This window comes from Hemitrygon akajei, chromosome 1, assembly GCF_048418815.1.
Source record: "Hemitrygon akajei chromosome 1, sHemAka1.3, whole genome shotgun sequence".
NCBI classification, from domain to species: Eukaryota; Metazoa; Chordata; class Chondrichthyes; order Myliobatiformes; family Dasyatidae; genus Hemitrygon; species Hemitrygon akajei.
This window is the reverse complement of record NC_133124.1, coordinates 212,527,215-212,549,595: the sequence shown is the minus strand read 5'-3', so window position 1 is coordinate 212,549,595 and position 22,381 is coordinate 212,527,215. Positions and strand designations below refer to the sequence as shown.

General features: G+C 44.6%; 1 protein-coding gene across 4 annotated transcripts in view; it reads left to right on the top strand.

The window, feature by feature from the left end:
* The window catches only part of LOC140735263 (tetraspanin-15-like), a 240,030-nt gene that overhangs the window by 80,283 nt on the left and 137,366 nt on the right, over positions 1-22,381 (top strand). For all 4 annotated transcript variants that reach the window (XM_073060147.1, XM_073060128.1, XM_073060120.1 and 1 more), the window contains exons 3-4: positions 3,798-3,872; positions 13,404-13,499. In XM_073060147.1, the coding sequence (XP_072916248.1) occupies positions 3,798-3,872; positions 13,404-13,499 (171 nt within the window). The remainder of the gene's footprint in view (positions 1-3,797; positions 3,873-13,403; positions 13,500-22,381) is intronic.

The following is a 22,381-nucleotide window of genomic DNA, read 5'->3' as shown; positions in this document are numbered from 1 at the left end:
AACATCTGCCTGCATACTGTTCTCAATGTCGTTAATTTCAGTTTTCATCAACACTTTAGTCAGCGTGATCAGCAAGAAATGGAGTCGATCATGGGCTTACGCCCCACCTCCAAGCTCCAGGAGTACGTAGCTTCTCAAGGAAGGACAGCTTGAGTGAACTAGCGCTATTCTCTTAAGCGCAAAGGAGGATGTGAGGTGACTTGGTAGAGGTGTGCAAGATGATAAGAGGCATAGATAGAATGTAGCCAAAGACTTTTTCCCAGGGCAGAAATGGCTATTAAGAGAGGGCATAATGTTGGTAATTGGAGGGAAGTATTGGGGGATGTCAGAGGTAGGTATTTTTTACTCAGTGTGAGTGGAACATACTGCCAGGGGTGGTGGTGGAGGTAGATTTGTTAGGGACATTTAAGGAGACTCTTGGACAGGCACATTGATGATGGAATGTTGAGGGCTACCTAGGACTGAAGGGTTAGGTAGATCATGGAGCAGGTTAAAAGGCTGCTACAACATTGTGGGCTGAAGGGTCTGTACTGTGCTGTAGTGTTCTATGAAAGAGGAGAGAAACAGGAAAAGGTTGAGAATTTGAGTGTCATATCACTCAGCTTTGCCCAGCAGGCCGATGGTTTTTTTTTCGGGAGATGGGTATGAACTCTAAATGCCGACAGTGTTCTGTACAGAGACCACTGTTCAGCTGTGTCTCCGGCATTTGCAAGGTCCAAGTGCTGGAGAAAGTGCCACTGCTGATACACACTTCATTAGGTGCTCCTGTACAGCTGCTTGTTAATACAGATATCTAATCACCAATCAGGTGGCAGCAATTCAGTGCATAAAAGCATGCAGACGTGATCAACAGGTTCAGTTGTTGTTCTTCTGACCAAACAGAATGGGGAAGCAATGTGACTTTGACCATGGAATGATTGTTGATGCCAGACAGGATGGTTTGAGTTTCTCAGAAACTGTTGTTCTCCTGGGATTTTCAAGATAACAGTCTCTCAAACAGAGGTTCCAAACTTTTTTTATACCATAAACCCCCACCATTAACTGAGAGGTCTGCGGACCCCAGGTTGGGAAGCCCCCACTTTAGAATTTACATAGAATAGCGCAAGAAACAAAAAAATCATCCAGTAGTAGTTCTGTAGATGGAAACGCTTTGTCAATAAGATAAGTCAGAAGAGAATGGCCGGACAGGTTCGAGCTGACAGGAGGACAACAGTAACTGAAATATCCATTCGTCAGAACGGTGATGTGCAGAAGAGTATCTGTGAACGCACAACACATCAAACTTTGAAGTGGATGCACTACAACAGCAAAAGGCCACAAATACACACTCAGTGGCCACTCTATTAGGCCAGGAGGTCATTGAATATACAGCCATACACCCCAGCCGTGCCTTTGTGCCGATGTCAGATAGTGTTGCAAGTGTGAAAGTGCCTCAAGTTGAAGAATCTGTGAGTGTTGGAATGCTACATGTAGTCTCATCATGTCCTGGACCAGAATATGATGAAGGCAAGATTAAGGCACACGAGATTACTTTGAACTAACCCCACTTTGTGGACATTTACTTCTAGTTCCGTGTTAAGTTCAGATCATGGATGGAGGATGATCTGAATGGAGCATGGGGTAGAGGATGAGTGGAGAAAGAATATTTAGAGATACAGCATGGGAACAGGTCCTTCTGGCCCAACGAGCCTGCACCGCCCAAATGCACGCAAGTGACCAATTAGCCTACTAACCTGTACGTCTTTGGGACGTGGGAAGAAAGGTACAAGACAGTGGCTGGAAATGAACACGGGTCTCTGGCATTGTAAAGCATTACGCTGACTACTGGGCTATGCCAAACCCAAGGCCTCCGAGTCCACCCCTCCTATGTGTTGCTACTACTATCAGTGAATCCCTGGGCTTGAATTTATCTTCCAAAACCACCTTGCCTCTCTTTTCTCTTTAAACTTACTCACTGCCCGTTACGTCGCTGGCGTTTAGGGCAGCAGTGAAGGTCCTCCATCTCTGGCAGTGTTCAGGGCTTCCTTCAATGTGTCAGTAGCCTCCTCCCAGCTTTCTCTAAGGTCAGTCATGCAGGTCCCAGATGGAGACTCGGGAATACCGTTGCACTCAGGCGTAGAGGGATTCTTCATTACTGTTTCCGTAACAATTGGGGTTTTTTTGACCAGTCACAGTTGTTAGCCCTGAGCTGAACCCCTGAACCTGGAGGACCGGTGGACCGCTCTTCGTCTGGCCTCTACCCTTTGACCTGTTTGGCATGGGTGACCCAAGCAGAGCCAAAATACAAAGCTCTGAATCCAAACAACCTAGCTCGCTGGGTGATGAAGCACGCAAGCCTCTAAACCACGACAAGGTTGTAGTTCTCTTGGAGGTTCCTCTTTAAAGAATTTGCTTAAAATTGACCATTTTGACCAATTGTACAGTCACCAGATCTATAGGCTCCTTCCTTGGCTTATAGTAAGTTTATCTTCTTGGCCTACCTTATTATATGAAAGATGTTGTATAAAGGGATTGTTAGTTGCAACACCAACATTCTACCAACCATTGCCTTAGAAAACACAAAGTCCATGGATTAGATGGACAGGAGGTGGTATATGATAAGTCTGAGTCAGCCACAGATTATTCTCTCCCTCTTGAACAGAGCACAGTCGGCTGTCCTTATCCGCGAATTCAACCAACTACGAATCGCGAAAACCCGGAAGTACTCTTCCAGCACTTGTTGTTCGAGCATGTACAGACTTTTTTTTCTTGTCATTATTCCCTAAACAATGCAGCATAACAACTATTTTACATAGCATTTACATTGTATTAGGTATTATAAGCAATCTAGAGATGATTTAAAGTATACGGGAGGATGTGCGTGGGTTATTGGGATCGAAAAAGATTGGAAGTTCTCTTACTAAGTAAGTCGGAACAGGTACATCCGGTATTATTTAGCATCAGTTAGTCAAATGTTTGCATTCGTATATAGTATATATTTTACCTTTCTATGCATATAAAACACTTAAGAACGTATGTTTCAGCGCTGGGCTCGGGAACTTCTTCCCAAGTTCGATCCAGTGACAGATCGCTATCGAGGGCGCTCTCCACCATGCTGGGTTGACGAGGAGGATCAAAAACCCAAAACCCAATAATTAAACCACTGCGTTGCTTAGTAATAATTGTAGTTTTCATTGGGGCAGGGCCTTTCTCACTTTATCCTTCAAAATTGTTCCGATCGTTGACCAACTTAGCCTAACGCTTTTACAGTGACCAATGGCGTTTCACCTCTTTCAGATCGCTTTATTATTTCCACTTTATTTTCAATCGTGATCGTGATTATTTTCGTGAACAGAAACGCTGCAGATTCAGATCTCTGCTGCTGGGTCCTAATTTCCACCGCACTGTGACAGATTAAATAAGGTCTTGGGTTTTGCTGGGTCCTAAGGTCCACCACATTGAGACAGGTTAAATAAGGTCTTGGGTTCTGCTGGGTTCTAATGTCCACCACACTGAGACAGGTTAAATAAGGTCTTGGGTTCTGCTCGGTCCTAATGTCCACCGCACTGAGACAGGTTAAATAAGGTCTTGGGTTCTGCTGGGTCCTAAGGTCCACCGCATTGAGACAGGTTGAATAAGAGACTTGAGCATCCGCGAATTTTGGAATCCGTGAGGGGTTCTGGAACCAATCCCTTGCGGATAAGGAGGGCCAACTGTATTGTCTTTGCATTTGCCTCCCCACACCCCCCCCCCCCCCCCCAACCTCCGAGTCTTGTATCTCTTCAACTGATCTTTTTTTTTCGCTTCTTTCTGTGCAGTTTAAGTGGACACTGGTTACGGTGGTGTTGCTGGAGATGATTTTCATCATCGTCAGCTTTGTATGTCGGAATAAGGTAAGTTTTAAAAAATATATTTTCTTCTCCCTGCTGGTCTTAACCCCTCCAGTCAGTTCAGAATCAGATTTATTATCACCCACCTATACGACTTGAAATCTGTTGTTTCTCAGCAGCAGTACACGGCAAAGAAACAGAATTACTATGGGGCCCCCACTGGGTGGGGATTACCATGGATATTGCTGTGTAGCTGTCTACGTGAGACACAAGCTAGGTTATTACAATATGGAGAGCAAGCTGTTACCCACGCAGCAGGCTCCCCTCCATGCAGCTGAGGAATCCAAGGGAACGGCAGAGACTGATACAGTTTGGCACCAGTGCCATTGCAGGAGTTGCCAACCAGCATTGAACTCAACATAGGACCACTTTAAGGACTCCTGCACTGGGTTTACCCTTGGTGTTTACTCCCAAAGCCTTCCACATGAGTGGGTATAGCTGCAAGACAGCGGAAGTTTGAAATCAGAGTTTTCTTTCTCCTAGGTGAGCTGAAAGTCATGGCTGAGGAGTCCCAGCTGCCCAAAGCGACTGGCTTTAAGGTGCCAGTAACCTGCCTTCTCCTGTCAGTCGAAGCGGACTGTAGCTAAGCCCCACATGAAGGCCAGGAACTGAACTTCTTTAGTCAGAGACTGTTTGAGATGCACGTAATTGGGAGAATTTAATAGACGCTGGGAGCTTATCCCTGCTACTTAACCCCAGCTATGACAATATTAAGAAACCAAAAAAAATTCTGATAATTTACATAAGTAAATATATAGTGCAATTAAAAATTAAAAGTTGGTGTTCATGGATTCATGGACAGTTCAGAAATCTGTTCTTGGGCAATTGAGTGGCACTCTTAAGGCTCCTGTACCACTTCCCCGATGGCAGTAACAAGAGGGAATGTCCGAGATGATGATGATCCTTCGTGATTTACTCAAATACAAATAAGAACTGCAGATGGAAACCTCTGTACTGTGATATTAGGTGTTTCATGGTCCTGAGTAGTGGTGTGTAGCCAAGCGGTTAAGGCGTTGGACTAGCGATCTGAAGGTCGTGAGTTCGAGCCCCAGCAAAGCAGCGTGTTGTGTCCTTGAGCAAGGCATGTAACCACACACTGCTCCAGTCCACCCAGCTGAAAATGGGTACCGGCAAAATGCTGGGGGTTAACCTCGCAATAGACTGGCGTCCTATCCAGGGGGGAGTCTCATCCTCTCAGTCGCTTCACTCCACGGAAACCGGCATAAGCACCGGCCTGGTGAGCCACAAAGGCTCTATTGCCTTGAATGGATATCACTGTCTCTTTGGGCTTTTGAGACCAGTTTGCTGTGAGCTCTTTAGCTCTGAACCTGGTGGATGCTTCAGCACTTTGAGACTTCGAATAGTGACAGAGTAAAGTTGCGCTCTCGCTGGCTCTTGGTGGTCTGTGTTTTACAATGGACGACCCATTCCCCAAAGCTGTGGGATATGCAGAGGAACAACTGCTGTAGAATGGTTAAGGTGAGCGTCAGAGGTGGCGTGCTGGCAGTAATCAGCAATGGAATAGAATAGAACAGAACTTTATTTGTCATTGCTCAAGACAGCAAAATTACGGAGCAGTAATTTGCTCCGTACAGATGTTTACAATGCATGCCATATGGCTTAGCTAAAAAAACATATTCACATGCAATAAGTGACTTAAATCGTCCATTACACTCAAAGGCCATTGGCAAGCCAGGGTGTAGCAGCATTCAGATGCACAACAGCCCTCGGGAAGAAGCTGTTTTTTCAGTCTGCCTTGGTCCTGTATCTCTTACCAGATGGCAGGAGATTCAACAGACAGTGTCCGAGATGGGATGGGTCTTTAATGGTGTTATGAGCGTGTAACTTCACATTAGCATGTAATCAGCAAGTAAGGAGGCATCTGATGAGAGAGGAACAGAGTGAATAGTTCAGGTTCTCTAGTTCTACTAGTTCTCTGTAGAAGCTACCTGACCTGCTGAGTATCTCCAGCATTTTCTGTTTTTATTTCAGAATTGCAACATCTGCAGTTTGGCTTCAGCTTCATGGGAGAAGAGTGTTTTGACAGAATCAACAAAATAAAAACAAGTGGCAAATAATTTTACAACTTACAATTTACAAAGTTTTACAACTTTGTCACATGTCAAAGCATCTTGTACCCACAGGAGCACTTTAGAAATGTTCAAAGTTCAAAGTAAATTTATTATGGAAGTGGTGGCATCCATTAGTCTCACGAGACCATGGATATGCTCCTGGAATGGTTTCCAGGGTGCAGGCCTGGGCAGGGTTGTACGGAAGACCAGCAGTTGCCCAAGCAGCAAGTCTCCCCTCTCCACGATACCAATGTTGTCCAAGGGAAGGGAAGGGCCGATACAGCTTGGCACCAGTGACATCGCAGGAGTTGCCAGAACGAGGTTGAAGGCAACATCGGACTGCCTTAGGGGACTCCCAGCTCCGGATTTGTCCTCAGGTTTATTCCCGAAGCCTTTCCCATGAGTGGGTATGGCCGCAAGGCAGCGGAGGTTTGAAATCAGAGTTCTCCCTCTCTTAGATGGACTGCCTTCCCAGGCTGACGAGCTCCGTCTACCCGATGCACTGGTTTTAAGGCGCCAGGACCCACCTTCGTCTCTTCTCCTGTCAATAGAAAGAGTACCCGCCAGGCTTAAGCCACATGAGAAGGCCAGGAGTTGGACTTGTTTGTCAGAGGCTATTTGAGGTGCATGCCATGAGGAGCTTTTTTAGGTAGTGGGAGCTTGTCCCCACTACCACTCCTCGGCTTGACAACCTTGGAACCAAGGTTGTGTTTTGGAAATACAAATACTGTATGTCACCATATACAACCCTTGAGATTTATTCTCTTGTAGGCATAACTCCACAAATCCATAGAATAATAACCATAACAGAGTCAATGAAAGCCCATCCAACTAAGGCATTCAACTAGAGTGCAGAAGACAGCAAACTCTGCAAAGAAAGAAATATAATAAATAAATAAGCCATAAATATCGAGAATATCAGATGAAGAGTTCTTGAAAGTGAATCCATTGGTTGTGGGAACATTTCAATGATGGGCAAGTATCACCTATTTTAAAGTGGAAAACATGGCAGGTAAATTTAATAGACTAAAGCACTACAAACAGCTCCGTGGGAAATGCCCAGATCATCTTGTGTTAGTGACATTCTCTCGGTATGTGCTGTGTTGTACAACGGGGGTGATCATGATATTGTGAATGTGATTGTTCTGTGCAAATTTTTCTACTGAAGTGGTTTGCCATTGCCTTCTTCTGGGCAGTGACTGTACAAGACAGGTGATCACAGCCATTGTCAATACTTTTCAGAGATTGTCTGCCTGGTGTCAGTGGTCGCAGAACCAGGACTTGTGATATGCACCAACTAATCATATGGCCATGCAACACCTGATTCCATGGCTTCTTGTGACCCTGATCAGGGGCTAAGCAGGTGCTACACCTTGCCCAAGGGTGACCTGCAGGCTAGCGGAGGGAAGGAGCACCACACCTCCTTTGGTAGAGAGGTATCTCCACCCTGTCACCCTGTGAGTTGAGGAAAACGTCTTAAAAATTAGAGGCATAGGTAGGGTGAGTGACAGTCATTTTCCCAGTGTGGGGGAAATCAGTAACTAGAGGGTATAGTTTTAGAGTGAGAGGTAAGATTTAATAGGAACCTGAGGGGCAATGCTTTTCATACAGAGTGTCACGTGTATATGGAATGAGTGCCACAAGAAGTGGTTAAGGCAGGTACAATAATAACATTTAAGAGAGATTTGGACAGGTAAATGGTTAGAAAGTGTTTAGTGCAGGGTTTCCCAACTTTTTAATGCCATGGTCAGTGGACCCCACGTGTGGGAACCCCTGGTGCAGAAGGATATGAGTCAAATGCCAACAGATGGGACGAGGTTTGATGGGAATCTTGGTTGGCACAGATAGGTTGGGTCAAAAGGCCTGTTTCTGTGCTGTGTGACTCTCCCATTCTCCTTCAGATGGAGACATGAAGTTTATGGCTATGGGACATTTGAAAAGATGGTGCACCTAAACTAACCAGGGCATCATCGCCACTTTGGTAGGGCATCCACTAACATTTGAGGGCTCAAACCTCGGCCGTGGGATGAACTGCAGCAGAATGGGGTGTGGAAAGTTTTCTAGCCAGAATCCAGTTGACAGCGAAGGGCAGGGTTATGGATATTTTTGATTCCTCAAAGTTGTCATGACCTCCGATCATCAGTAGATTATTCTGAGGACTCTTTGAGATTTTTTTTTGTATTCTCTGCATTTTATTAATTATAATGATCTGTTTTTTTTGTGTCATTGCTAGGTCTTCTTTATTTTTAAGTTGCAATTGCCCTTGAATACTTCCAATTAATTCTCTGGGACTTTGTAGGTGCCCGATTAAGTATCCCCAGATTATTGTCTCTTATTAGAATAGTAACATGTTAGCTTGTAGTTAGCCTGGGGCTTACCAGCTATGCACAGGTTCTTTCGTGCCCTGGGGCGTATTTAAAGGGGCAGTGCTAGGCCCTGGTTGCATGTCATCTTGATTCTTGCCTGGTGTAGTTCTGGCTGAGTTATTCAAGACCTTGTAGGTTCAGCTGTAGGTTTTGTTTAACTCTTCTGAGTCTCTGTGTGACCCTGTGCTTGGATCTGACGAAGAGACTAATTGCAGTTTGGGTTTTGTTCAGTGTAATCTACGCTACACACCTCGTAAAACCAGTTCCAAAACTTGGAAACAAACTTCCCTCAGATATTTATATTTCATCATATATTGGGAACAGCAGCCATGACAAATAAGTTCTGTGACTAATGTAGTAATCCAACAGTGAGTGTAAGAACAACTCAGTCACGCATTTGGGCAGCCAACGGCATGTTACCCTGAGAATTTCTCATGAATGCTCTTATAATTATAGTCTCTTTGTGAATCACTGCCACATCTTCACTAATTTTTTTTGTGATTGGATCATTCCATCACAGCTCAGCTAATATCTATGTTGTCTGTTTGAAGTGTTTTGGTATCACTTGATTATATTGTTTGGTGCTGAAAGCACCCGTTTGTTCTTGTAGAAAATTAGCCTAAGTTAAATGACTGTGAACACGTGCTAGTCCTTTCCTATGCGACCTCTTAGAAGTATTTTTATTGTGAAGCTTCCTTTCAGTATGTATAAATGCCCTTATATTTTGGATGGGAGGTGAGGTCATCCAGCACTTTAATTTGTGCTAATAGCTACTTTTGTTGCAATAGAATAGCTGTGTTTTTGGAGGTGCTAACATCTTAAAATAATCTCAGTCTCAGAGGAAATTGCAGAGCTGGGTGGGAGGGCGGGTTAGATTGACTTTAGAGTAGGTTAAAGGGTCAGTACAACATAGTGGGCCGAAGGGTCTGCACTGTACTGTAGTGTTCAATGTTGTATGTTCAAATGCTTGCTTCCAGGCATCAGAAATTTAATTCTTTAATAACATTTTTATTCCACGCTTGTTGCTTCAAGTCACAGACTTGGAATGGCCACGGGAATGCAAGGCAACGCGGTAACTGAAATTCTCCCGCAGACACAACCTTTGTTGCCTTGCACCTGGAATGTTCTGTTGTGTAATATTAGTATAATTTGCAGTTTCAAAGTACATTTAATATCAGAGTATGTATACAGTATACAACCTGAGATTCATAGAAGTCCATGAAACAAAGAAACTCCACAGAACGGTAGAAACATAGAAGCCCTGATGTCCCCCCCCCCCCCCCCCCAACCCATCGCTTCAGGCAAGCAGCAACAAAGGCACCGACCCACCCTTCTCCACCCGTAATCATGCCGCAGAAGCGCCAACACTCCCTCCTCTATCCGCCATGCCAGCAGCGGCGGAAGTGCCTAACAGTCCATTCACCCAGAGTCCAACAAACTACAGTTCACAACCCAGCACTTACTTACTTTCTCTCTCTCTCTCTCTCTCTCTCTCTCCTCTCTCTCTCTCTCTCTCTCTCTCTCTCTCTCTCTCTCTCTCTCTCTCTCTCTCTCTCTCTCTCTCTCTCTCTCTCTCTCCCCCCCCCTCTCCCTCTCTCTCTCTCCCTCCCTCTCCCTCTTCCCTCCCCCTCTCCCTCTCTCTCCCCTTACTTTCTCTCTCTCTCTCTCTCCCTCCCTCTCCCTTCCCCCTCTCCCCCTCCCCTCCCTCTCCCTTTCCCCCTCTCCCTCTCTCTCCCCTCTCTCTCACCCCCCTCACTCTCCCCCTCTCTCTCTCTCTCCCCCCCCCATCTGTATCTATATATATAGAATACCTTTAATTTGAAACATTTCCAAACTTCAAGGTATTTACATTGTCAGCGTTTCAAATTACAACAGTGTTACAAATTGTAACAATAAACAGAATGCAACTCAGTTACTTACTGAAGTTAATCTGGACGTTGTTTATAGACAATGAATTTGTAATAAAGACACAAGAAAAAGTTTACAACATATGAAAGATTTTCTTTGTTGTACAGTATTTCATTATGCCCTTTAATTAATAAATAAAATCAATAATGTCAGTTTTCAATCTTCATTCTAAATATTCATAGTATGCATATTACAAAAAAATTTTTAACTGCTGGCAACACGCACAAAATGCTGGAAGAACTCAGCAGGTCAGGCAGGATCTATGGAAAAGAGTACAGTCGATGTTTCGGGCCGAAACCCTTCAGCCAAACCAGAGGAAAAAAAAGCTGAGGAGTAGAATTAAAAGGTTGGGGTAGGGGAGCGAGAAACACAAGGTGATAAGTGAAACCGGGAGGGGGAGGAGCGAGGTAAAGAGCTGGGAAGTTGATTGCTGAAAGAGATTAGGGATAGACATATTGGAATGGGAATGGGAAATGGAATTAAAATGGGTGGCCATTGGGAGATTCCCTCTTTTTCTGGCGGGTGCTCAGCGAAACGGTCTCCCAGTCTACATTTGGTCCCACCAATATATAGGAAGCCACTCCGGGAGCACCGCACGCAGTATATAACCCCAGCAGACTTACAGGTGAAGTGTCGCCTCACCTGGAAGGACTGTTTGGGGCCCTGAATAGTAGTGAAGAAGATGTAGAGGCAGTATTAGCACTTGTTTCACTGGCAAGAACAAATGCCAGGAGGGAGATCAGTGGGGAGGGACGAATGGACACGGTAGCCACGTGGAGAGCGATCCCTGCAGAAAGCAGAAAGTGGTGTGGGGGAAAGGGAAAGATGTGCTTGGTGGTGGGATCCCGTTGGAGATGGTGGAAGTTTTGGAGAATTATGTGCCGGATGCAGAGGCTTTTGGGTGGTAGGGGAGGACAAGAGGAACCCTATCCCTGGTAGGGTGGCGGGAGGATGGGGATGAGAATGCACATGCATAAAATAGAAGAGATGTGGGTGAGGACAGCATTGATGATGGAGGAAGGGAATTCTGTTTCTTTGAAGAAGGACAACATCTCCATTGTTCTGGAATGAAAAGCCTCATCCAGAGAACAGATGCAGTGGAGGCAGAGGAATTGAGAGAAGGGGATGGCGTTTTTACAAGTAACAGGATGAGAAGAGGTATAGTCCAGGTAGTGGTGGGAGTAGTGGGTTTATAATAGACATCAGTGGATAAGCTAATAAAGTTGCCACTGAGTGTATTACTCGGCCACTCAACCACTTGGCACAGAAAGTTAATGACTACGGTGGAGCAACACCGGCTTGTGGCGCCACCTAGGCAGGCTGACTAGGCAGATTAATGGTCTGGCACAGACTAGATGGACTGAAGGGCCTGTTTCTGTGCTGAAGTGTTCTATGAATCTATGACTCTATGAAGAAAATAAATGAACATTCCTGCTATTCCTTTGTTCATTCGTTATGCCATGTCGTATGATGTGGGCTTTTACGGTCTTTCCATGAGCATGATTGTTCTTGGCAGATTTTCTACAGAAATGATTTGCCATTGCCTTCTTCTGGGTAATGCCTTTACAAGATGGCTGACCCCTAGCCATTATCAATACTCCTTAGAGGTTGTCTGCCTGGCATGAGTGACCTCTTTTATAAAGGGCGGGTATCCATCATTAAGGACTACCATCACCCAGGACATGCTCTCTTCTGATTATTACCATCAGAGAGGAGGTACAGGAGCCTGAAGATACACAGTCAACATTTTAGGAACAGCCCTCTGCCATTAGATTTCTGAACAAACAATGAATCAAGCCATGAACATTGTTGCACTATTTTTGCTCTTTTTTACACTAATTCAATTTAATTTTAAAAATATATTTCCTATTGTAACTTCTAGCTTATTTTTACTTATTGCACTGTACTGCTGCCTCAAACAACAAATTTCACTACATAATGAAATTAGTATTTATGCCTCTGGAATTCTCATTCAATTTAATTTTAATTTGATTTATTTTTGCCACTTTTTAATTAAGTCTTTTTAACTTTAAAATGCATAATTACAGAAAAAACCATCGTTCTTTTTTAAAGGGTAAGGAGATGATATCGAATAGAAGACTACAGCACAGACACAGGCCTTTTGGCCCACAATGCAGGCTTTTATAGGAAAATTAAGAAATACAATAGAATTTATGGAAAAAAATTATATGTCAACAAAGACTGACAAACAATGTATACAGTACATATTTTGATAATAAATTTACTTTTGTCTTTGATGTGCAGGCCCTTAAGGTGCTTGATTGGGGACCACATCTACTGGGAAACATTCCTACCATTGACTTACAAGCCAACCTTTGAAGTCCATGACAGCCCAAAACAAAATCTTTGTCATTATGCTGGCTGCTGCATATTCCTAAGTGAGGGCAAGTTCCCAATTTCTCCTGCCCTTCCAAAGACTGTCAATGGCAGTGCTTACGTGCCAACATTGGGCTGGGCAGTGATACTGCAGTGGTCTGATAGGGCAGCCAACCAGATTAAAAGTCATCAATTGATCAAATCTTTAGAGGTCTGGGTGTTGAGAGCTCTGGGGCTTGGGGAGAAAAAGATGCTGGGAAAGGCAATACACATCTTTCAGCAAAGCAGAACTCAACTTGATGTTCATGAAAGCTGAAAAATATCAAAAATGATAGTTGGTACTCCTGTGATTGATTCTTTGCAGTCTTGCAATCTGAGAATTAAGTTAAACATAGAACAGGGAACACTTAGGTAAAATACAGGCTCTACGGCCCACAATGTTGTGCTAACCTCTAAACGTAGTCTTAAAGATCAATCCAACCCTTCCCTACCACAGAGCCCTCCATTTTCCTAGCATCTATGTGCATAGCTAAGAATTTCTTAAGTGACCGTAATGCATCTGCCTTTACCACCACCCCTGGCTGTGTGTTCCACCATGCGCCGCTCTGTGTGTTTAAAAAAAACTAACTCTGACAGCTCTTTCCCTCCCCCCCCCCCCCCCCCCGCAATACTTTCCTCCAATCAGCTTAAAATTATGCCTCTTGGTATCAACCATTTCCACCCTGGGGAAAAAGCTTCTGTTTGTCCAATCGACCTAGGCCTTGAAATATCTTGCACACCTCAAAGAAGTGGCCTCTCACTAATTGTGTCTTGGAGAGCTTCTGATTCCTTTGATTGCTTTTCTCCCTCAGGTGCTCCTGGTATTTAAAGCCAATGTACGAGAAGGGATCAAACATTATTACGAAGACCTGGATTTCAAGAACATTCTGGATCGCATTCAAACCAAGGTCAGTCTCTGATGTTGACTAATCACACGTTCTACTTGCTGGTTATGTGGACATTGGTTTGAAATCTCATCACCACAAATAAGATCTGATCTTCACCCGTCCTGACTTCAAGGGTTTATTTATCTCATCAGCTCACTGGTGCCGTCCTCTTGGTGGAGGAGGGAAGGTGCGGATCGTTCAAGGATCTGAGTTCAAGTCCCACCTCAGTAGCTGAATTTGCATCAGTAATTCATTTTTAATTAAGTAAAAACATCAAATTAAAAGATGACACGAGGAAATCTGCAGGCGCTGGAAATTCAAGCAACACACACAAAATGCTGGTGGAACACAGCAGGCCAGGCAGCATCTGTAAGGAGAAGCACTGTCGACGTTTTGGTCCGAGACCCTTCATCAGGACTAACTGAAAGGAACGATAGGAAGAGATTTGAAAGTAGGAGGGAGAGGGGAAAATCTGAAATGATAGGAGAAGACTGGAGGGGGTGGGGTAAAGCTGAGAGCCGGAAAGGTGATAGGCAAAAGGGATACGGAGCTGGAGAAGGGAAAGGATCATGGGACGGGAGGCCTAGGGAGAAAGAAAGAGGGAGGTGAGCACCAGAGGGAGATGGAGAACAGGCAGAAAGACAGAGAAAGAAAAGGAGGGGGGAAAACACTAAATATATCAGGGATGGGGTAAGAAGGGGAGGTGGGGCATTAACAGAAGTTAGAGAAGTCAGTGTTCATGCCATCAGATTGGAGGCTACCCAGCTGGTATACAAGGTGTTGTTCCTCCACCCTGAGTGTGGCTTCATCTTAAAAGATGTTCTGGTTTGGAACAAGGTTGTGGGAAACAATAGCAGCCTCACCTACGATGCCTTTATACTGTGATTGAACAGAAATTTGCCAGGTCAACTGAAGGAGTGACAAACAGTCTGCTGGAGGAACTTAGCAGGTCGAGCAGCATCTGTGGAAGGAAAGGAATCATCGATTGTTCATGTTGAAACCCTGAATTGAGGCCTGAAACATTGACAATTCCTTTCCTCCTGCTCCTTGGCTTGTTGAGTTCCTCCACCAGATTGTGTGTTGCTCCAGATTTCAGTGTCAACCTCCTCATGTGTCTCCAAAGGTCTTTCTGGTTCAGGTGAATGCTCTGATCTGTTGAAATATTTGCAGCAGTTGTCTGTAATTTATTCCCTGTAAAGTCTAGAGACTGTAGTGTGTGAAAATCCCAGGAGATCAGCAGTTTCTGAGATACTCAAACCACCCCACCTGGCACCAACAATCATTCCATGGTCAAAGTCACTTAGATCATGTTTCTTCCCCATTTTGATGTTTGGCCTGAACAACAACTGAACCTGTTGACCGTGTCTGCTTGCTTTTATGCATTGAGTTGCTGCCACGCGATTGGCTGATTAGATATTTGTATTACCGAGCAGGTGTGCCGGTGTACCTAATAAAGTGTATTTCTCCCTGCTTGAATTTCCATTCAAAATGAAGGCTTGGGGAGTTTGTTGAAAGCTGCAGCTGGTAGCACTGGTAAACTGAAAGGGGAATATTCCCCAGCACCCCGCTGAATGTGACGCTGACATTGGTACATTGACCATCTCCAATCTACGAAGAATGGTAATATAGAACTTCTCAGCAAAATCCACCCATAAGTTACTCACATGGACTGTTTGTCCCTCTCCCGTCAGGGAAGAGGATACATAGCAGTCACACTAGGACCATCAGGCTCAAAAGCAGTTACTACCCCACTAAATAACACCTCCATTTATTAACCCCCCACCTCACCACCACTACTGATTTCCTGTCAGAGTCGCCTTATGTCCATTACATACAATTAGTCTATGTATATAAGCTAATCTTGTGTATTTATATCTGTCATGTGTTTCTTTAATGTGATCTTTATGCTTGTTAAGTTTTTTTAATGCTCTGTTGGATCTGGGGGTGGTAATGGGGACAAGCTCCCACTACCTATTAAATGCTCCCAATTGCATGCATCTCAAATAGCCTCTGACAACCAAGTCCAGTTCCAGGCATTCACGTGTAGCTCATTACTAAGCCTGGCGGAACCGCTCCTACTGGTGTCTTAAACCAGTCGCTTCAGGCAGATGGGGCTCGTCAGCCGTGGTTGGCAGCTGATCTAGGAGAAGGAAAACTCTGATCTCAAATCTCCGCTGCCTTGCGGCTGTACCTGCTCATGGGGAAGGCTTTGGGAGTAAACCACCCCAGAGAGAAAAATCCAGAGCTGAAGTCCCTAAGGCTGGTACCAAACTGTATCGGTCTCTGCTGGTCCTCTGGGTTCATCAGATGTGTGGAGAGGGGGAGCTTGCTACATGGGCAACAGCTTGCTCTCCATATCGTACTGCCCGGGCTTGCGTATCTCGACAGCTAGGCTTCAGCATCCATGGTCGACCACAACCGACCTAGGCCTCATCATTGGATCCAGAGTAAGAATCATTGTGCTCTTCTTTACACTTGTGTATTGAAGATTGACAATAAACAATCCTGAATCTTGAGTCTTACATTTGATTCAAATGGTTCCATTTAGTATGAGGGAATGTGTACAGTATACAACATGAAATTCTTACTCTTCACAGTCATCCACAAAACACAAGAAAAACCCCAAACAATGAATCACAGAGAAAATTACAGCCCTAAAGCCCCCCTTCCCCCCTCCCACGCACAAGCAGCAGCAGCAACCCCCCCCACCCCGCCCCACCATGCAAACAACAGCAAAGCTTCCAAAGAGACCATGGATCGGGAGTCCATCAAAAACTACCATCCATCCCAACACTTACAACTCAGACAAGCTCTCTCTCTCTCACTGGAGGGGCTCAACGAGAGGAGAGACCAACAGCTCGCAGTTTCAGTGTTACAATCTGCCACTTTGCTTCTTGATAGTTTTGCATTGACTTTTTTTGTGAAGAGTATCATCTAGTAAGGTTACTGTGGATTGATGTGGTGGAGTTGTATCAATACAGTTGGAGGTTAAGTACATAAAGCAGAGTTAATGCCTAACATTTCTAAAACTGAACTGCAGTGTGGCAGGGTTGCAGTGACTATAGGGGCAGCCTGTCTCCCTCTTAAAACAGCTCATTCTGCCTGACTCAGCAACTCTGCTGGAATCTTCCAGAACCTTGATAGGACACTGCTGATGTGAGACCGACAGCGTAATACTGAATTAGGAAAACTTAGCGTTGTTGGGCAAAGATGGAATTAGCCTGTGCATGCAGCGAATGTGAAGGGACAAGTACTGCAGGCGAAGTTTACCCAAAAATAAACCTTGGCTTGTATTCAAGATGACTAAATCTGTCAGCACGGGAACTTCAATCCCATTTGCCTTGACATTATTTACTGAGATACAGTGTGCAATAGGCCCTTCCAGCCCTTCGAGCCCAGCAATCCCCTGATTTAACCCTAGCCTAATCACAGGACAATTTACAACGACCAATTAACCTATCAGCCGGTTTGTTTTTGGACTGTGGGAGGAAACTGGAGCACCTGGAGGAAACCCAAGTGGTCTCCGTGACAACGTACAAACTCCCTACAGGCAGTGGCAGGAATTGAACCTGGGTCACCTGTACTGTAAGGTGTCGTACTAACCACCATGCTAATGTGCCACCCTGAATGTGACTGAATCTGGAGCTGTGTCTCATTACATGATTTAAAACCAGTCAGGCCTTGAACACTTCAAACAGCTGGACTTTCATTTGGTGTTCAAATCCCAATGTTCTGATTCAGTAGACACAAGGGTTTTGAGTGGACTTACTGTGAAGGGCTTCCAAAAATCTGAACAGAAGAGCAAGAGAAACCGATTAACACAAAGAGGTCTGTGGGTGCTGGAAATCCAGAGCAGCACAAGCAAAATGCCGGAGGAACTCAGCAGGTCAGGTAGTGTCCATGAAAAGGAATAAACAGTTTGCATTTCAGGCTGAGACCCTTCATCTCCGGTCTCAGCCCAAAACACTGACCGTTTATTCCTTTTTATGTGCAATGCGAGAGATTTCTGCCATTCGGCCCATTATGATTATGCTCCACAATTCAGTGGGATCACGGGTGGGTTTTAACTTTTTTGCCATTTTCGTCCTCTTGTCCCCTGAATCCCTTAACATATACAAATCTTTGCCCTGAATAAGCTCACTGACTGTGCCTCCGCATTCCTTGGTTGGAGAATTCCAAAGACTTGCTACTGTACAGGGGAAAACATCTCTCCTCAGTTTTGAATGACTAACCTTTTATGACCTGAAACTGGAGAAGGAATGAATTCTGAGAAAAACACCGGCTTAGTCAATTGCAGAGGTGAATCAGGTCACACTCACTGAAGTCTGTTTCCTGTGGGAAGCTCAGTACCAAATCCATTAAATCTTCCGTTGGAAGAAATACCCTGCCCTGTTTACAACGTCCAAGGTTCTCCTTTTCCCAGCCAGAAGGCCTAGAGGTGCTAGACTTCCTCCAGCAGTTTGTTTTCAGCTTAAAAGTAGGCAGAATGATGGGCAGCAATTCAAGATGGGAGCAGCAGATAATTAATTCAAACACTCTGTGTACACTTTATTAGCAACCTCCTGTATCTAGTAAAGTGGCCACTGAGTTTATGTCTGTGGTCTTCTGCAGCTGTAGCCCATCCATGTCAGGGTTCAATGTGTTGTGTGTTCAGAGACGCTTGTCAGCACGCCTCTGTTGTAACGTGCGGTTATTTGAGTTACTGTCGCCTTCCTGTCAGCTTGAACCTGTCTAGCCATTCACCTGTGACCTCTCTCATTAACAAGGTGTTTTTGCCCATAGAGCTGATGCTCACTGGATGTTGTTTGCACCTTTTTCTGTAAACTCTGGAGACTATTGTTTGTGAAAGTGCCAGGAAATCAGCGGTTTCTGAGATGCTAAAACCGCGCCTTACTGGCATCAACAGGCACTCCACAGTCGAAGCGGCTTTGAACACACTTCTTCGCCATTTTGATGTTCGGTCTGAACAAGGACTGAACCCCTCGACCACGTCTGCATGCTTTTATGCATTGAATTGCTGCTACCTGATTGGGTGATTATATATTCACATTAACGAGCAGGTGTATGTATCTAACAAAGTGGTCACTGAGTGTAAATGTGTGTGGTCGATAGAGTTGATCCTAACACTAGTGACCAAGGAAATAACGGGTTCTCTCAGCTCTGGACCTTAACAGAATCCTGAAGCTTATGCCAAAAAAAAAGAATTGGGTTGCAGTGTGTCACCGTTGGTGTGAAGCTTTGTAAATAGCTATGTGAATTATCATTGGAGAAGGAAGTTTAAGGTGGGAAGCGTTGTCATTTCATTGCCGCTTGCCTCATTTTCCTTGGGACACAAATAGAAAAGAAGGCATGGGAAACATAGACAAATCCCGTAAAGATAAAACAATAAAACTGCAGACTTTGCATACTGGAGAATTGAAAGGCCTGGATAGAATGGATATGGAAAGGAGATTCCCTATAGTGGCAGAGTCTAGGATAAGAGGGCACAACACCAGGATAGAAAAATGCTCCTTTAGAGCAGAGATGGGGAGGAATTTCTTTAGCCAGAGGCTGGTGAATCTGTGGAATTCATTGCCATGAATGGTTATGGAAGGCAAGTCGTTGGTCTATTTAAAGCTGAGGTTGATAGGTTCTTGATTAGTAAAGACATCAATGGTTATGGAGAGAAGGCAGGAGTATGGGATTGAGAGGGAAAATAAATCGGCCATGATTTAAGCAAGCAGACCCAATGGGCTGAATGGTTTGATTCTGCTGCTATCCCTTTTCCTCTTATGGTCAGACACTGGTAATATGAATGAAAAACAGAGAATGCTAGAGACACTCAGCAGGCTGGGCGGCATCTGTGGAGAGGGAAACAGAGTTAACACTATGAGTTTGTGAACCCTTGTCAGATTGTTCCCCTCCTGCTCTGTGAGAGTACCATCTCTTCAAAATTCAAAGTAAATTTATTATCAAAAGCATATGTCACCATATACTGCCCTGAGATTCACGTTCTTGCAGATATTCACAGCAGATTCAAAGACACACAACGGAATCAATGAAAAACTACATACAAACAAACAACCAATGTGCAAAAGAAGATAAACTGTGCAATTACAAAAAAAAGTAGTAATAATAATAAATAAATAAATATTATTGAGAACGTGAGTTGTAGAATCCTTGAAAGTGAGTCCTTAGGTTGTGGAATGAATTTAGTGTTGAGGTGAGTGGAGTTATCCGTGCTGGTTCAGGATCCTGATGGTTGAAGGGTAATTACTGTTCCTGGAACTGGTGGTGTGGAACCTAAGGTTCCTGTACTTTCTGGCCAATGGGAGCAGTGAGAAGGGTGCGTGGTCTGGATGGTCGAGGTGTTTGATAATGGATGCTGCTTTCTTATGGTAGCACTCCTTCAAGATATGCACAGTGCTGGGAAGGGCTTAGCCTGCGATGGACTGGGCTGTGTCCACTACTTTCTGTAGGCTTTTCTGTTCATGGGCATTGGTGTTAAAGGCCTGGGAGTGAATTTGGGGATAACAAGAGGTTTGAAGGAATGAAGGTGGGAGTTCTTTTAGTTGTACAAGAGGAAACTCTATTTTTTGGGCTCAGACCCTACATCAGGACTAGAAATAAGATGAGAAGTCGGAGTAGGAAGTTGGGAGGAAGAGGGGAAGAAGGACAAGGTGGTAGGTGAAACCTGGAGAGGGGAGGGGATGAAGGAAAGAGCTGGGAAGTTGATCGGTGAAAGAGATACATGGCTGGAGGAGGGGGAATCTGATAGGAGAGGACAGAAAGCCATGGAAGAAAGGGAAAGGGGAGGAGCACCAGAGGGAGTTGATGGGCAGGAGAGATAAGGTAAGAGAGTGAAACAGGAATGGGGAATGGTGAATTACCAAAATTACCAAAGTTTGAGAAATCAATGTTTGTGCCACAGGTTGGAGGCTACCCAGACAGAATAAAAGGTGTTGCTCCTCCAACCCGAGTGTGGCCTTATCACAATAGTAGAGGAGGGCATGGGCTCCTCTTCTCCTGTAATGGGTATGGGAAGTAGAATTAAAGTGGGTGGCTACTGGGACATCCCCCTTATTCTGGCAGACATAGCATTGGTACTCAGTGAGGTGGTCTCCCGATCTATGTCTGGTCTCACCGATATAAAGGAGTCCACACTGGGAGCAACATTTACAGTAGATGACCCGAACAGGTAAAGTGTTGCCTCACCTGAAAGGACTGTTTGGGGCCCTGAAAATGGTAGTGTAGGGGCAGGTGTAGCACTTGTGCCATTTGCAAGGATAAGTGGGCTGTATCCACTACTTTCTGTAGGCTTTTCTGTTCATGGGCATTGGTGTTAAAGGCCTGGTAATGAATGTGGGGACAACAAGATGTTTGAAGAAATGAAAGTGGAAGTTCCTTTAGTTGCACAACACTAATAAGTGGAAACAAAAGCCAGGATAATCTACTGTCCTGTGGAGAAGGTTGTGGCAAATCTACAATCCACACTAAAAGAAAACCAACTTAGAAGGCTGATATCTTGAATAGTGCACTGCCCCTGGCCATGCATTAAATACAGGATGATCAATGCCCAGGGTTACACGGGTAGATTTTCCTTTCAATCAACTAACATGCACTCTGTATTACTGATTCAGAATCTGTTAGCAAGATATTTATTACTGAAGTTGTATCTGTCAGCTAGGTTGAATAGAGTGGTGTCACATAGGACCAGATGAAAAGACAGTGACAGTGTTTGTGTGGATTGTTTTAATGCTGGCCACAGGAACATTAATCTTCATTATCAGTTGGAATCCAAATGAGAGTCAGCTCTTGATATGGTGGACTGTTCTGATCCAAAGCCCAGGATTAAAGTGGTGTAGGTTTTGATTATGCACTTCCCCATCTTATGACTGTTAAGCAATATCTTGTTGCAAAATTGTCAGTTGCTGGCTGTGTCTTGAGATACTTATTTACCCTTAAAAGGTTAAGCTACATCTGTTACATCAAGTTGAGGAGCTGTCACACATATATATCTATATATATATAGAGCTAGGGCACCTAAGACTTTTGCACAGTACTGTATTGCATTGTACGCATCATCATCATGTGCCACACAATATGACATCAGCATCATGTGCCATGTCATATGATGGGGGCGATCCCATGACCATGATTATTCTTGGCAAACTTTTCTGCAGAAGTGGTTTGCCATTGTCTTCTTCTGGACAGTACCTCTACAAGACGGGTAACCCTCAGTCATTATCAGTACTCTTCAGAGACTGTCTGCCTGGTGTCAGTGGTCACATAACCAGGATTTGTGATGTGCACCAGCTGCTCATATGACCATCCACCGCATGCTCCCATGACTTCATGTGACCTTGATCGGGGGCTAAGCAGGTGCTACACCTTGCCCAAGGGTGACCTGCAGGCTAGTGGAGGGAAGGAGCACCTTACACCTCCTTTGGTAGAGATGTATCTCCACCCTGTCCACCTGATTGCACTATACTGCTGCAAAAAAAACAGATTTTGTGACATATGTGAGTGATGAGAAACCTGATTCTGATCTGGGTCTCTATTGTGGTCTGAGAACTAGATGGGGGCAGGGAGAGGGAAATTATGGTTGGGAAAATGGGCAGGGAGAAGGAAGGGAGTGGGAAGCACTAGAGAGACACTCTGCAATGATCAATAAACCAATAGTTTTGAATCAAATTACCTTGCCTGGTGCCCTAAGGGTTGAGTGTGTCTGGGCCTAGAGGCTTCACAGAATCATAAAATCGTAGACCATTGCAGTAGTGCGATCACTCAAGTCGAGTATGTTGTTCTCCTAAGGAGTTGTCTATCGACAGGTCCTCAGGTGGATGTAGAGTCTGATCCAGGATATTAGGGTGGGTTTCTTTATTGGAGAATGCCTGCGTGCAACTTTGTTTAACATGGGGTCA